This window comes from Hippichthys cyanospilos, chromosome 8, assembly GCF_059441005.1.
Source record: "Hippichthys cyanospilos isolate Australia breed blue-spotted pipefish chromosome 8, RoL_Hcya_1.0, whole genome shotgun sequence".
NCBI classification, from domain to species: domain Eukaryota; kingdom Metazoa; phylum Chordata; class Actinopteri; order Syngnathiformes; family Syngnathidae; genus Hippichthys; species Hippichthys cyanospilos.
In genome coordinates, this window is record NC_142376.1 from 17,756,729 (window position 1) to 17,774,214 (window position 17,486).

The 17,486-nt window shown below is 37.0% G+C and overlaps 1 protein-coding gene across 1 annotated transcript in view; it reads left to right on the top strand.

Moving 5' to 3' along the window:
• Window positions 1-17,486, top strand: part of dst (dystonin) — a 121,406-nt gene that overhangs the window by 8,641 nt on the left and 95,279 nt on the right. Inside the window, exon 5 of the mRNA XM_088422007.1 lies at window positions 15,636-15,697. Coding sequence (XP_088278133.1) covers window positions 15,636-15,697 — 62 coding nt within the window. The remainder of the gene's footprint in view (window positions 1-15,635; window positions 15,698-17,486) is intronic.

Sequence of the window (17,486 nt, forward strand, 5' to 3'; positions counted from 1 at the left end):
CTCATGTGCTGCTCAGAGGCTATCTGGTGCCCACAGGCACCATGTTGGTTACCCCTACATAACGGTGAAAAAGAGTACAAACATATTTTAGGTCTTGTGGATATAATGTACTTGAATGGCTTTTATTGTCTGTACTTTTAAAAAACATCAAAAACATGCTGAAAATGATGTTCATGCTTTGTGTACATTTAAGATATACTGGAATCCTCTCATTTAAACACCGTTTTGAACACTAAACAGCATTTAAAGAATGATTCATGCCCAATAGCACATTTTTCTACTTGTTTAACCTTCTCATTTTGTAGATTTTAAATTGATTATATTATTTGTTGTAGGTTATTGCAGAATAGCTGTATAAATTGGTATATGTATGTATACAAAGGCAAAATAATGTGATATTGTGTCTTGTGTGAATCCTTTTGCTAAGGTCTTATTTGTTCTACTCGTTAGTTTACAATATATTACCATATGTATTTTTATAATTTTTGTATGCATTTTGTACGTAATGCATTACGCTGAAGATTTGCAAGTGTGCTTTAGTAGATATTCCTTTCAGGGTGGTCCACATATGGGATGGTCTCATAGTGAGACGGATGAGACAATGACAGAGCACAATTAGGCGTCTCCTGCTTTGTGATGCTGCATGGAAGAGGATGTGGTGCTGTGGATGTGGTGCACGTGAGCAGACTACATTTCTAAGACAAAATCATGCACATGAGTTGTCAGGCCAGGCCAAAGGATGGAGATCTTGTGGAGCTTAACTGACCCTGACAGCAGGGCTTTTAACTCTTGAGTCTACTTTGCATACTTGCAAGCAAAGCATAGCCAAAAAAAAAAAATAAAATACAGCCGATTGGACACAAAGAAACACTTATGAGTGCCTTCCCTCAGCTCTTGTAAGCACAAGTGATCAGAGTCAGTCAGCTGTGGCATTACACACACTGATTAGTCTACATTGAGATCATATGATATAGCATAGTTAACCAAAAGAACTGCGACCGGCACTGGCCTGACTTCTTTGGCTTGTTGTTATGATAGAATTGAATGCTCAGATTTGAACATCAGGATTTTTGCATAGAAGATGAACTTTATCAAGAAGGGTAAGACTTGATTTCTTGAGTCGTTTTGATGATAGTTTTATTTTATACATATTTTCATACAAAAAGTTGTGGATGTTATAATCATTCTTTTTTCATGTTCAGTGTGAAGGGTATGGAAAATTAGAGTCTTTCTTGGTGGCCTTTCAGCTGGTCAGCATCTTGTTAATTGTTGCAAAAGTACATGATTCTTGGAAGAATTTATCACATCATTTATCTGATTAAGTAGAAAGATAGCAGGCTTTAGAGACATTATAAAGATGTAAAAGTTGCTGACCAGCTGCATACATATAATGCTTAAGTTTGGGAATAGTAATAGTAATAGTTTCCATAAAAAAAAAAAAAAAATATATATATATATATATATATATATATATATATATATATATATATATATATATATATATATATATATATATATATATATATATATATATATATATATATATATATATATATATGTAATTTTTTTATTTTGACAAATTGTTACCTTTTTTTCCCCCTATTACAATGGTGAGAAAGCACATTCATCTTAAGGCTGGGCGTTGGAAGCCCAACTCCTTTGTCTGTGGAGTTTGCTTGCGCTCCATGCGCTTGCGTGCATTTCCTTTGAGTGTTGCTGTCTCCTCCCTCATTCCAAAAACATGTTTTTTAAGATTGATTGAGAACTCTAAGTTATCATGAGTTTATAAATATTTTTTTATGTATGTGCTTTGCAATTGGCTAGCCAGCTCAGTGTGTACCCCAGCTCTTGCTGAAAGCCAGCTGGGATAGGCTCCAGCACATCCTGGACCCTTGTGGGGTACAGTAAATGTATGGATGAATATTTGGATATCAGGAAAACTAAACATCTTCCCAGTGTTGATACGGTATTATGCGCACCATTTGACTTTAATAGATTACAGGATTTTATGAATATATGTTTTATACATATTGGCCATATGTACACAGTATAATGGAATCCAATGCAAGAGCTTTATCCCAGCTCTCAAAGAAAAAGTAAATGGCTTAAGTGGCTTTCTATCTTAATAATTTTGTTTTTCACTTGTCAACAGATTAACAAAAACATTAGAAGCATATCGATGGGTGATTCTGTCCAGTTGTACCACAGATGATCAATATCAAACCATAATATTTAACATACTGTTAACTGTTATCACCTCTTTGATCGTGTGAATCAAAACTCAGCAAGGCAGGATTCTACTGTGCATGAGAGTTTTTGGTTTAGTTTTAATTTTTGCTGTTATGATCAGTTCAAGCCTTAAGCTTTTCCCCATGTGATAGGAAAACAAGAAAACGAATGCATTTCCATAGCAAAGTCACAACACAAGCACACATACAAGCCAAAAGCCAGAGGGCTTAACTATAAACTGCACTATTTTTTGTTCCTCTATATTTAATTATACGATGATTATAGACTACTTTAGCTGCAGATTTATATTCACTGACTTCACAAGATGTTCATATTAAGGACCTCATTGCATATAGAGAGAGGCCCTGTCACTGTGTCGGGACTCCGAATTCTAATGCTGCATATATCGTATCTGCATGATGTTGCCACCCAAATTTGGATGTGTGAAAGACTTGAAAGTTCACGGTTAAATTGTGGCGTGATTTAGCATAGCAGAACTTGAATGGGGGCAGGCATGTATTTGTTTGCACTCGTATGCAAGACTGCCTCACTAATTAGGTATTAGTGGTAATAATACACTTAACAACTCTGGTTCACACTGCTATTTAATGGTAGCATTACAATCCACTGTACACTTGTGGAATTATATGAAGACAGCATTTGTTAGGTATATACACCCATTAGTGTGTAAAATGCTGGGCTGTGTCGGATCACACTCTTCTAGCAAAGCCTGTTTGGTAGGCCTTTCAATCTCTCAAACAGTCAACTTTCTTGGTATTGCCAAAGTTTCAATGCAATAAACTTGTAGTGGGCTTTTCAAATTCTGAACGGGTCTGAAGTAGGATTCTATCAACTAAAAAAAAACTTTACAACGTTGTTTGCGCCTTAAAGTGACCCAGTGTAAGATTTGGACCGTTTTTCATTGAAAATGAAAAAAAAAATTATAAATTTAAAAAACTTACAAGTAAATATGTCGTTAACGACCAACAGTATGTTTGAAATATAATCATATGTCTAGTTATCATTAAATTATATTCCATGGGGGGTGGCACTCCTTCAAATGTTGCCATGTCTGTTATTGCTACAGACAGCAGGAGGAGGAGTGTTTATTGTTGCATTTACCATAATGCCCCTAAATTACACATACTGTACTCTCCTAGAATACAGTGTGTAATTTTTCGCACACGCCTGTGGGAGCTTTAGTGGCATTATGGTAAATGCAGCAATAAACAGTCCTTCTGCTGTCTGTAGCTAAATCTTACACAGTGTCACTTTAATACTGCAGATATGCACTGTAACGGAGAGTGGTGTTTCATTCTGTACATTTTAAGTAGGGGGTTAATTCCTTGCTAACAAGCACATTGGCAGTGCTCACTGAACAAGCTAGAACTGTTCAGAAATCAGTTTTGTACTCAGATTTATTTTTTGTTTGTCAATCTCTCACACAATAGGCACTAACACTATACTATACTATACTATACTATACTATACTATACTATACTATACTATACTATACTATACTATACTATACTATACTACACTATACTACAGTGCTATCCAAATTATGGCCCACGGTCCATTTGAGGTCCGCCATTCATTTTCAAGCGGCACTCGGCATATACTAAAAATGATGTCTGCTTGGAATAACTTTGCTTCATGCTGTTGAGATTTTCTAAATTTGCAGAGAAGCAAATAAGCTATTCAAAACTAAGCTAGAAAAAAGAATAATACTGTCACTTTCTCATACCTGATGTTTTTGACTCAAAATTATAACTCCTTTTAGGATGGATGCATGGAAGCCAAACTCTCCTTTGAAACTCCTAATCCAAGTTTAAAATCCTAATTTGAAGTCATAGCCATCGATTTAAACCTTACTTTGAAACCTCAAAATTTGTTCAAAATTCAACTTTGGAACCCTAGCGTATGGTTTACAAGACTACTTTGAATGGCTAAATCATGCAATTGCTCCGTGGCAACATTCAAATAAAAACTGGTACCCACTGGTGAACATGATGCCCAAATAACTACTTTAACAAAGCTCTTGTTTTGGCTAAGACTTGTAGAGATGAGCTCTGGCTACAATTGCATCACTGACTTGTTTTGGTGTGCTTCATAAATCAAGCTAAAAAAAATCTGAGTGGCCCTTGCATCCTTTGGTTTTTCTGTATGTGGCCCTCGGAGGAAAAAGTTCGGACACCTCTTTTTTTACAAAATGAGTCCAGTACATTTTAATGCAAGACTTAGCTTTTCACCTTGCTTTACACCCAACAATGTCACCTGATAATTAGATAGAATTTATAAGGCCATCAGTTCTAGGGTACTGATGAACTGAAAAGTTTTGAGATTTCTTAAACAATTTTCTCAAAGGATGTAACAGAGACTATTGAAAATAATCCGTTAGCTTCAATCAGACTGTTGCCGTCATTATCATTATCACAACCAGCCCAATGTGAGCTAGTAGCATCATCTTCTCTCTTTCAGGCACAATTAGGAGTCCAATCTTTCATCCATCCAAAGGTTTATTGGCTAACAAACACGTAAACAGATAAACCATCAATGATCTACATTTGCTCGCAGCCTTATGAAGTGTGTCATTAGCAATTTCAAGTCATCACATTGGAACGACCCACCGAGCGGCCCGCCCACCCCTCATCCTCTCTCTATGGAGAATGACTGCACAAAAGACACTTTGTTTTTATGGGAGCAGCATACAAGTTCCAGAGACTTGTTCATGTGTCAAGGCGACTGACACTCCTTTTGTCTGAGCATTTGACATTTAAACAACAGGGAGTCACACTTTGAAAGTGTTCTCTCCTGCTTAGCGGATGAACATCCTTGCACAGGCAAACCATTCAATTAATGGCTCAGTACTTTCTCCCAAAAAGCAGTGACCCTCCAAATCACCTTGTTCACGTGTAACAAGAAGGTGCTCACTACATTTCAACACAATTACTTTAGATTACTGTATTTTGGCAGCACACAGGGTAACATTTCAAGAAGGTCCAGTATGATAGCACAATAATGTAGAAGCCTAATTTTTACGGCGCAAATCTTTACTGCCAAAAATACACAGCACTTGTGATGTAGTTAACTTAGCACACTTCAGTTCAATTTACAGTTCTGATGGTGCTCAGTAATCTTACGATCTAATAACCTGCTTGAAATCCATTGTGGCGCCTTCCTGCTTCATTTCACAGGTTTGCCAAAGGAGAGACGTCATGTGATCAGCGTATGCGTTGTATGACTGTGCCCAGCAATGTTATGTGCTATGTAATTTACTGTTCCAAGGTTAAACACGCTGTTGCGCCATATTTAGATAAGTCTGAGGCTGAGCGCACTTAACAGTCGAGCAGCAAAGACTGAGCATCATAATTTTATTTGAAAGATTTTGCCAGTCCTTAAGTCGATCACATTGACTATTATTAAATATTCAAATAAAAAAATGCTATCGGTAATAATGGAAATGATATTTGTCTTTGGGCTCAGGTCCTTCTTCAGCATGACAGATTGGTGACATCACTGCATTATCACAGTGTTATTTGCCTCAGAGAAATGCTCAAAATTGTATTTATTTCTCCAACTTTAATTCCTCCAAAGAATTTACAGTATATCTCAGTTTGTAAATTCATACAATATGTTGTTTTTAGAAAGATGATAAGTATCATTTGTATTGATTTTAATTGTGAAGTATACCAGCAATGCGGTCATATGCAGTTGCGTCATCCCTTTGTTGTATTTATATGCTGTCATGGTGACGAGGAGGAGAGCAGCAGGACCGGACTCCCATATCCTGCTCTGTTCAACTTCTCTCACATGACATCATCTATTCCGACTCTACTCTGACTCACGAGCTGCAGTCAGTGCAGCTGAGTGCGCATGCTTGCAATTTATTTTGTACTGAAAACAAGAGATGGATTTTTAAGATGGTCATCAAAACAATTGTTCAAATCTGTTCGGGCTAAAACTTTGCATGTTTTCCTCAGAATTTAATGAAACTTTTTTGTGGTGAGGGGTGATTCATTTGAACATTGTCAGTTCATTTCAGTCATCTAAAAAATATTTTTTCAATGAATGTGGTGGACATTTGTTGAAATTCATGTCGTTGGAGTTGAATCGTGATTTCCATAAGGCTTGTGATTTCCTATATCCAATTAACATTTCTGCATTGAGTTTTCAAGTTGACAAGTACACAGTTAAATACAATGGAAAATTACATTTAATATATTTTTTTGTGACAAAATGGTTTCATTAAACAAAATCAACATTTTTATGGTTAAAAAGATTTATTTAATTATCATTACAAAAATCAAATGCTATGTATAATTAGTATGTTCTGCTAGGACTTCCAATGCTACCCAAATGCAGTTTGATGTACAAAAAAAAACCCAAAACATTTTTTTAAAGGTTTTTTTTTATAATATGCGGCATTGTCATGTACTGTTGACACACTATAAGGTCTACTTTGAAAGCTCAGAACCTGTTTCAGTCGTTCAAGTGTTTCAATCACACATTTGCGAGACTGCCTCGGCCTGTGGAGAAAGCCGACTGGTATTGTCACTGCAAGAATGATAAAAATGCATCATCCTGTTTGTGTATTGGCAGGTTAGAAGGATCTCATGATGACAACGTGCCTTTTAAATTGATGCGGAGGAGGAAGGCATTTTTTAGTTGAGTCATTGTCCATCAACAGGACACTATTATATTAGCCATATATACTTAAGTTCTCGTAATTGTATGAAGACAATATACATTGTCATGTTTATTCCATGACTTGTAAATGTACGCTGTAGAATTGCCAAACCCTTTTTCTTTAATCGTGGTTCGGAGGTTTGCCTCAAGAGTTTTGCTCATTTTTGTGTAATTTAGTCAGAAGTGTTTGCTTCATTTAAACTGCACCGTATGTAGGACATAGTTCACACTGCAGTTCACAGCCTTGTAATCAAAACAAAGCTTACAGTATTTACTTTATGTATGCGCCACAAGAAACATGACTTGAGTGTAGTGCAGGGCGAATGTTTAGGCCAACCCTTGTGATTGGTGATGAGATTGGTGGACTTCACACTTTGCTCCTTGATTTAATTTCACCATTGTGCTTTGGTCAAGAGGCTTAACATGACTGAACTTTGATTGTGAAGACTTTTGAACATTTATCCCGTTTATGATGTTATTTTAAGCGGAGTGACATACCAAGATGCCATAAAGTGACGCCTAATTAATTAATTACAAGGTCTGTGTTTATTTTTCTAAAAAAAGTTTTCTTTAGGTACTCTTGCACATGCACATGCTATAGTGGGGATTGAAGGTTTGGGCACCCAACTCAAATTTTGTATTGGTGTGCACATTCCCTGTGTTTCCTGGGTGTAAAACTACCCAAAGTATGATTGACCCTCCTTCATGCTTATAACAGTTGGGACAGAGGTTCTTTTCATTCAACTATGTACCCTTTCTTCTTCAAGCATATCTTTGCTCATTCTGGCTAAAAGTTACATTTAAACCTCACCAGTTCACAAAACTGGTTTCCAAAATGCACCAGGCTTGTGTATTTTTATTTTTTTTATTTGTATTTTTTTTTACTTTTTTTGCAACCTTCAAACGCTGATTTTGAGAATGTAGAAGGGGTTTTCTTCTGACAACTCTTCAATCAAGATTACATTTATACAAGTATCTCTTTGTTGTAGATCGTCTATCACAACTCATATAGTGGACAAGTGGACACATTCTTCAGTTTGCAAGGTCTTGAATGGATTGTGCAGTCAAACCTGGGTTTTGACTTTCACACATTCCCGTGAGCTGAGCTGAGTTTTGATTTTACTTTCCACTGTTTGTGATGACTACCATTTATTTATTAGCTACCTAACAGATAATATTGGCATCTGAAAAATCATGACTATTTTTTTTTTATAGCTAAGTTTCCCTTGCTTTCTGAGGATCAGTTATCATCAGTTTCAGTGTATTTTACAACAGCGTAGAAAAACCCATTGTTCTATTTGTTGGTCCAAGATGAGTCTATTCATTTCAATCCTTTGAGGATGAGATCACCTTGTATTTGCAAATGATGATTGCGAACAGTCCATGACACTGTCAGATCTCAGCTTCTTCAATAGGAGCAGTGGCTGTTATAAACTCTGATGGGTGATCAAATTTTTCTTTTGTTTACCTTTATTTTGAACGTATAAATTATGGGAGTAAAATCAAAGTTTTTGAACATAATAATATGTTGCATCTGTAATTTGATGCCTTTTCAAGATTTTCTATTTTCCTGGCTTCTTTATGCACATACATTATGCACATGTTTTGACCTGGGGTGCCATAACTCTCATTCCCTCACTGTCGCAAACCAAAATATTAGTCCCTTATTTCAATATACTGTAGTAGCAATACCTCACTGACAGTGTCAATCAAAACATTCTTACCTTTGTAAAGGCATAACTTTTGATTCAGTTATTGTATGAGATGTAATGAGGTGTACCTAATGCATGCCTTGTGTATAGTAGTACTGTGCAAAGGTCTTTCCCCCTTTTAGATGTTAGGTGATTCATTGTCTTTCAGTAGACTGTTAACAACAGTAGAAAAAAGCAGTGGGATGCTATCATTTTCCGGTTTTATATTTGTTAGGTATATAGCTACTTCCTGTCATAGCCATTGTTCTCACATATTTTTTAAGTTTAATTGACTTTCCCTTCCTCTGCAATTTACTGCTGTGGGAAAGTCTCACAACAAACAAAGCCCGAGGTTATCTCAGAGTTTTGCACATGACTTTTTAAAAATTCTGCATTCTACATCCAGTCAAGTCTTTTCGCATGAAGAGACAACATACAAAGACTGAATTTAAATCCACAACACACTCATCATGTTGGCAGCATGAATGGAAATGAAAGTCCCAGCAAAGCTTGTGAGTGTGATGTGTATCCCTTTGCAGGGACAGCATGGTTTAGTGTTGTAGTTATTTATAGCAACACGCGGGTGCTTTGCTGAGGTCTACAAATAAATGTCTCGGCCTGGCGCTCTACCGGCTGCATGTTTGAGCGTTTTGGGGGACTCAGTAACACAAGGGGCCACCGTAGACTGTGACAAAGCGCACCCACTCATTCATGTGACATTTATAGTAAACCACTGCGACAATATAATACTAACTGTCATATTACATAATATATCTGTGAGGCCTTTCAGTATTATTTTGTTCTGCTTTTTCAGATTAAGTTTAGTTTGCTTAAGTATATTGTAACTTCACTAAATCAATCCACCGAGGTCAGAGATCATGCTGTTAACATGTTCAAACAACTCTGCTGGGAAACGACAAGGAGTGCCACAACCGAAAGAAAAATCACATTCATCTATCCATTCATGTTCTGTGTTGCTTATCCTCATAAGGTCACATGTAAGCTGGAGACTATTTCAGCTGACTTTAGGTGAGTTTACTGAATTTTTCTCTTCTTAAGATCCTGAAGAGGGCACCCTTATATCAAACTCTTCTTAACATTTTAGCCAAAAATCTGCTTCTCTCTGTCTTACATATTATTTACATAGACCTGTTTTGTTGTTTTTATTGATACACTGTAATGTAATGGCTATAACCTGACATTGGATGATGCAGACACAATTATGTTGTTATTGTACTGAGCTTTTTGATTTGTGAAAGCCAGTCATCCATTGCTGACCTTGTTCGAGCGAAGGATGAGGATGATGTGTTTCCTGGAAGACTTTCCTAGTTGATCTATGCTATTGATTTATTAAGGAGATTATCACAGTCTTTGTGGGGAAGAGGTGTAACATGATGTCATCCTGCTGCGGATTCACATTGGCAGCTGCACTGTTTGTGACATTAAATCATACTTATACTTCAAATTAGGGCTGCACGATTATGGCCAAAATAATAATCATGATTATTTTGTCAATCTTGAGATCACAATTATTAATCAAGAATATTCATCATGTTTGGTCAAACATGTCTATTTATTGCACATTTTTTTAAACAAACAGTAATGTATGAACAAGGCTTCAAGGCTTGATACTTTAAAAAAAAAACAAAAAAAACAAAAATAAAGAAAGTAAATACTAATAATAATTATGGCAAAAAATTGTCACACAGGGCAACACAGCTAATTTACCTGCTGGGTGCAAACCAATGAAAAAAAATGAAGCCTACTTAGAATGAAGCACAAACTACAACAGCCTTAAACGGACACTGTGTAAGATTTGACAATTTTTCATTACGAACAGCGGGAGGTGCTGCATTTACCATTATCCGTAGTTGTAACAAACATGGCAGCCTCCGGAGAAGTACCAAACCCATGTAATATAATTTAATGATAACTGAAATACGATTATATTTAAAACATACTGTTGGTCAATAAGAACACATTTATTCAGCTATGCAGTAACTTCAGCATTGTCATCGCGTCCCACTCTTGATGCATGAAAAAGGAAAGACGCGTGGAATCTCGCCAGCACGCGTTTTGCAGCACTTTATACTCGGTGCGACTTTTCCCCGCAGTCAGACGATATTCCCCTTTACTGGTGGCAGTAAATGGAGTCTACAACGTACAAACAACACTAGTAGATTCAAATGATCAAAATTCTTACTGCGTGCTCGCCGGGAGTTGTTTACGGTATTCACTGGTGAACTTCTATAAGCAATAGGTCACCCGACGTGTTTTCTGTCCAGCGCTTCCGTGTGGTAAAGAAATTCCAGAAGGTATGTGTTGCGGAAAATCTGGCCAGACAGGATATTGCGCGAAGTAGCGTGGTTGCCTAAAAAACATAATTTTAACGCGTAAAGCCGCGTTGAACTGGGGTAGCGCATCAAGCATAAACCAAGCTGAAGGATTTGTTCGCTTGCTATTTCTCAAGGTTAATGAAGTCTTAACCCTGTGTTTGCCACCTGGTGGTTGGATGACTGAAAGTGCTTGATTTGACATGTACAGTACAGTTAGCCCCCGGTTTACGAGATTAATCCGTTCTGCAGTTGGGATCGTTACGCGAATTCGCTGTATGGCGGGCAATCCAAACTTATGTTAATTAGCTAATGCTTGTAAAACCCCAGGTAAAAACATAAAAATTGTATATACATTTAAAAAATTTATATCAAAATAGTATAGTAAGTGCTACTTATATGTAATGTACATGCATACAATTAAATAACATCATAAAAATATATATAAAAGATTTATTTACTTATGAGTGATGCTGCTTATGGCCATATATCCTAGTAAGGGTAGCCTAGGCTGGGGTATCTTAGCTTTCTTTGTATTTCTTGATTATCTTGATTATATATACATATACACAGTGGGCCCCAGTTAACGAGATTAATCTGTTCCGCGCTTGGGATCGTAACACAAATTCGCTGTGCGGCGGGCAATTAAAACCTATGTTAATTAGCAAATGCACATAAAACCCCAGGTAAAAACATCAAAATTGTGTATACATATTAAAAACTGGTATCAAAATAGTATAGTAAGTGCTACTTATATATAAAATACATGTATACAATTAAATAACTTAAATAAAAAATATATAAAGTATTTATTTACCTTTGAGCGAGTGACGAGCTTGATATGGCCATAATACCTAGTTAAGGTAGCCTAGCCTAGGCTAGGCTATCTTAGCCTTTTTCGTATTTCGTATCTCCAGCTTTGTTTCCGTAAAAATCATCTTCTTACTTCTCTCTTTTTAAATGTTAACATCGCCGATTATCATCTTAATTGTGGCAGCCAATATCGTGATAGCGATTAAAATTCGATTAATCGCGCAGCCGTGGTGGGCACTAGGACCATGTCTCTCACCCAGTAGGCAAGTTGGAATGAACCTTTGATGCTTTTGACCATGTGGCTTTGTCTTTGGTGATTTGGACAATGTTGTACAGTTTTGTGATGGCATGCGAAGAGTAAAGACATACACGAGAACAGCAACGTGTGGTTTCTTCGTCTTGCCACACAGCCCTACTTTAAATGAAGACAAACTACTTTCCTTACCTTTGAATTCTCAAATTGATTTTGTTTTCCATCATTGACATCATAGTTTGTTTTGATCTCACATTTTAACATGTAAGTCTAACTTTCATGTGGAGGCCATCTGAGAAAGAAATTGTCACATGAAACTCCTTTTCAATTGTCAGAAGCCTTTTTCATGCTATTTTTAGATTAGCTTAAAGGGGAATTCAAGTTTAAAAAAAAAAAAAAATCTTTACCAGTTTTATCCATCTTAGCCGGTGGTAATTTCTCATTTTTCTGCTTTTCCACTGAAAATGACACCACGGTGCCTAAGGGATCAGGTATTATCCATAACAACGTGTATATATATATATATATATATATATATATATATATATATATATATATATATATATATATATATATATATATATATATATATATATATATCCTCGCCGTTTTTTGTCCCCTCTTTACACCATTTTTTTCACTTTACAACATAAAAAAAACCAAAACAAGTTCTCAAATATGGCGGTCAGTGTGCGCGCATGTCTACTAGGGGCAATGAGCTCATGCGTCACCACACGCGTCACTGCCTACATCACTACAATGCTGGACCGCTATTGGTCGACGTCACGACTCCCGAAGATACTGGTCTACTTTTGGTTAGCGTAACGGATCACTAAGATGCGGGCCTGCTATTGGTTGCTGCACGGGGTCACAGTTTGCCCGCTTGAGACTGTATGATCCTCCATGTAGCTTCTGAGCTAAAATGAGCTCGACACCCCTGGTCTAGAAAGTCTTTGCATATAGTTTTTGTTGTTGTTGTTTTTTTTTTCCTTTTTAAGTGCGGCAACAGTCGGCATACTGCTGTGGTATGCCAGGTCCAATTTGCAATCATTTAATATTACGTTTACTTTGATGTACTTTGATGCCTTCGATGTGTGCAAACTTATTCCTGTTGCCAGAGAATGGTTTAGTTAGTTTTGGCATCCACATAATCGAGATGATTATGAGCAGAAGTATTATCGGTATTGGTCAAGGTGTCTGAGATAAGATCATAGTCATCAAGTGAGCCAATCATGCTTCATTGTTCAGAGTCACTGTCTTCTGTGCCTTTCAAGTCGGAACTACCCTGAAATACTGTGGACTTTTCTCCTTTTTCTTCCAAGAAGAAGCACTTATTACTTCTGCGGCTTTGGAATCTGCTGCTGGATAAACATTAAACTCATCTTAGAATAGTGAGTCGCTGTGGAAAACCTGACAGAACTCGTTTGGGATGCAGAGACTGGTCGGTAGGTAGAAAGGCAGGCGGGAAATGAAAAACGAGGTTGCTTCCTCGGTTTTTCCTCCACATGGCATCCGTGTTTCTGAAAAAGCAAGATACCAATGGTGACACTGGTGCTGGTCGAGAAGATGAAGAACTTGCTTGAGACTGATCGGGAACTCAGGGCTCACCTGGTAACTCTACTGTGTTGCATGGGTCAGTATTTTATTTATAACTTGAAGAAATGTTTGTATTTGCTTCGGCTAGTTAATGTTACCACAATTATAACACTATGCTGTATTTTTAGTTAGCATTTTAGACTGTTGTGATCACCTAATGATTGACTGTGTTGCAATACTGTATAGCAACTAGCTGTTGCTGTTTTTGAGGTTGCCTCTTGTCCTCTTGAGTAATCATCATTGGGTGTGAGCTTTTTGGCAGTCACTGAGTATTATTCAGACCAGTTGCGAATGAACCAGCTACATTGATCTAGAATGTGGACTGAATTATGTTGCTGTTGGACACCCAATTAGAGCATGTCGATGTAAGACTTAATATTTTTGAAAATAACATTATTTTAGTTTTTCTGACTGACATACAACATAGGTCACTGTTGTACAGGGTACATGTGTACAGCTGGGATCCAATGTTTCCCTTGTCCTTTCATTCACAGGAGCAAGCGTTACACATATGCCTTTTCTTTAGTATAACTGTGCAACAAATGGCTGCAAAATGTGGTGTAATTTTTTTTTTTTTTTTTTGTAAAGCGGGCACAGTGTGAATTTACAATAGTCCTATTCATCCATATGCTACCGACAAGTGCTGAGCATATCTTGTGCTGACAGGCGTCGAGGTGGAGCCTAATCGGCTGACGTAGCCTCTTATTGCACAGTGATTCTGCAAAACAGTTGCATCAGAGCTGTAATTATACATATGGCAACATTACTGCTTTTTATAGAGAACCCAATGAAGGCACTATTTTGCTAGCGCAACCCTTTCCTTGTCAGTAGTGCTTTTCATACAGAACAGTGACATGGAAACAGGGCAGGGGAGAAATTTTGCTTTACAGGCAGTGTAACAGGCTTGTGAGTGTCAAAAAATTGAGCTCATTAGTTTCTAAGGCTGAATTTATGATGCGGGTCCAAGAACCCAATTTCAATGTATTTCTTGTATTCATTTTCGTTACTGTCTTTTTATGTATAAATTACAAGTGGCACACAGTGCAGTGTTTACATTTAAACAGTAGACAATAATAAATACCATTAAAAAAAAAAAAAAAAGCAGGCATGTCCATACCTGGTCCTCGAGGGCCGCTATCCTCCAGCTTGTTGAGTTTTCTGTGCTCCCAACACATCTGTTTCAAATGATCAGCTCATCAGCAAGATCGGCGGAAGCCTGATAACAATCCTGATCATTTGAATTAGCTGCATTGGATGACGGAAACATCAAAATAATGGAGGATAGCGGCCCTTGAAGCCGAGGATGATCAAGTCCCCCCCCCCCCACACACACACACACACACACACAAACACACACACACTTTTATTCAAAATAAGTCACCTCCTTTAACAACTGTTGATGTGTAGCACACTTTTGATGTACAATATTTCAACCATAATGTTTATTATTTCACTGTAGGGAAAGTTAGATTTTTATTTATTTATTCAATTGTGGTGTGTTTAAGCAGACCCATGTTTATAAATGCCAGCCAGCAGTTGCTGTATTTGAACTTGACATAATGGCTTGAAACAAAAAATTGATTAAGAAATTTGTTGATTTTATGGAAGCATGCCTCGATATCAGAGAGGTGAAATGGAAACGAATTAGCATGAGAGCTATTATTCTGTTTTATTCATTTTTGGTATGAAAATGAAAGAATCTGACATTGACAAAAGCCTACATCCTATTTGACAACCCCTTCTTTGCTATCAAACCAAGAGTTTTGAACATTGATAGTTTTCCCCATTATATTGGTTTAATGGAATTAATATTTGTCATAATTCATCATTGATGTTTTTCCTCCATTGTTGACAAAGGGGAGTTTAATCTGGTCTCCCAATGAACCTTACATTTGCATGTTTTAGTGTGTAAAAAAGAGAACACAGACAGACACAGGATGTCTCCAGTAATGTAAAATCATGTTAACAATGAGAAGGCGCAAAAAACTGTATCACACAAAAAAAAAACCACATGTTTTATTTCTTCCACAGATGAAAGAGACAGAGTGCAAAAGAAGACCTTTACAAAATGGATAAACCAGCATCTGATGAAGGTAAGAGCTAAATTGAGTTAAATAACTGTTACAAATTCTAATGAGTTCTGACATGCACAAAATGAATACCTAGATGTTATAAAAACTTGGCAAGTCATCCAAGGTATCTTTTGGGAGTTATCTATTGTGGTTTTATGTGTGTGGAATTTAACAAAACACTACAGCAGACAGACACGCGCTGGCATGCCTCATCTCATTTAGGAATCTGGAACGTTGTGACAAGATGAAGAAACACATTGCTGTTCAAGCACGTGTCTTCATTCGTCTCATACCAACAAGTGAATGAATGCCTTTGTCAAAGTCATCAAAGTCACTGCATTAAAAGTCACAGTCATAGTTTCACAAAGGTTCATTCAAGCCCGCCCCCAACAACTTGCTTGCTGGGTGATGGACATGGTCCTAATGCCCACCGCTGCACCACCTTAAACATGATAGGATACCGATAAGGATAACATCATAGCAACTATATATGGACAGAAGCTATTGCAGCACCATTAGCAACCTTTAGTTAACGTATAATTAGTGCTATCAAGAGATAGAATTATTGAGAAAATAATTCAGTTCTGTTATTAATTGATCAAGATAATTTCTCTCTAATCCTGATTTAAAATATTCTGAGGATTAAACCTCAACCAGATTTTTTTATTTTTATTTTTAATTGTAATATGTTGTAATATTGTGGTAAGATTGATATACAACGATGGGGAAAAATGGCCTCTGCCATATTTTTTTTTTTGTTCAAAAGAGTTTAAGAGATGCAATTGTGCACATTTACCTTTTGCAGGATTTGAGACTAGTCCCAACTGTTGGCTAGTCTCGACCATCAGGAGGAATGGTGCTGTTTTCGTTGTTCAATTTCCAAAAACATTATGTTTTGTATGTCTATGACTTGCTGAAATGTGGTATCCTTCGACTTCAGTTTGGCAAGGAGCTTTGCTATGTCTCGCTACATTATTGTCTTTATCGCTATAGTTTGCTGTGGTGGCAATCTCAGATGGGTGCCCTGCATTTATGAAGTAGGTTAAACTTGAGCTGCTTCTGTGGGAAGCAAACTTTTTCTCACAAAGATGCATGTTACTTAACTTTTATCAAGGATGTCATGAGTTTTTTTAAAGATAATTTTTCCATTCATTAGAACAACAACAACTCTCTTCCATTTTCATGTCGTTCCTCTACTTCTGAACTGAACTTAAGCACCCACAACAAGAACCTGTCTGTTTATGCCTAACACAATGACAGACAATCCGTGTCCACTCCAATGTGATTGACCTTTGTTTTTCAAGCCCCAACAATTTAAGCACAAGATACCCAATGCATAAAATAGATCTCATCAGTATCCAACAAACATAATGATAGAGATTAGATTAAGGCAATTAAATAACATAGAACTTTGTCTGACTGTAATCAATTGATCTCAGTTCATGTTAATTTGGCACCCCTAACTATGTTTGTATTTTACAATGTTAAAAGTTTTACATTCTAAGAATCAGTCAACAAATCAGAAGTGCTGAGTAATATTATATTTTGAAACATGTTGGTTGACCCAATAACATGTGCAGGGCGCAGGTCTATTTTGGCCCTACAGCTGTGGCTGGTATGTGGGATTATAGTGTTGAAAGCCCTGTGTGAAAGCAGGTCAGCAGGAGGCTGATAGCGGAGACTTGCTATTTAGGCCACCGAGGACCAAGGTATAGCTCCTGAAAGGAAAAGTACCCGGAAGTCAAATCAAGTGGTTTGCCTCAAGTGCATATCTGCCTTTTGATAATGCTTCAGTTGTTCGTTAGGTTTT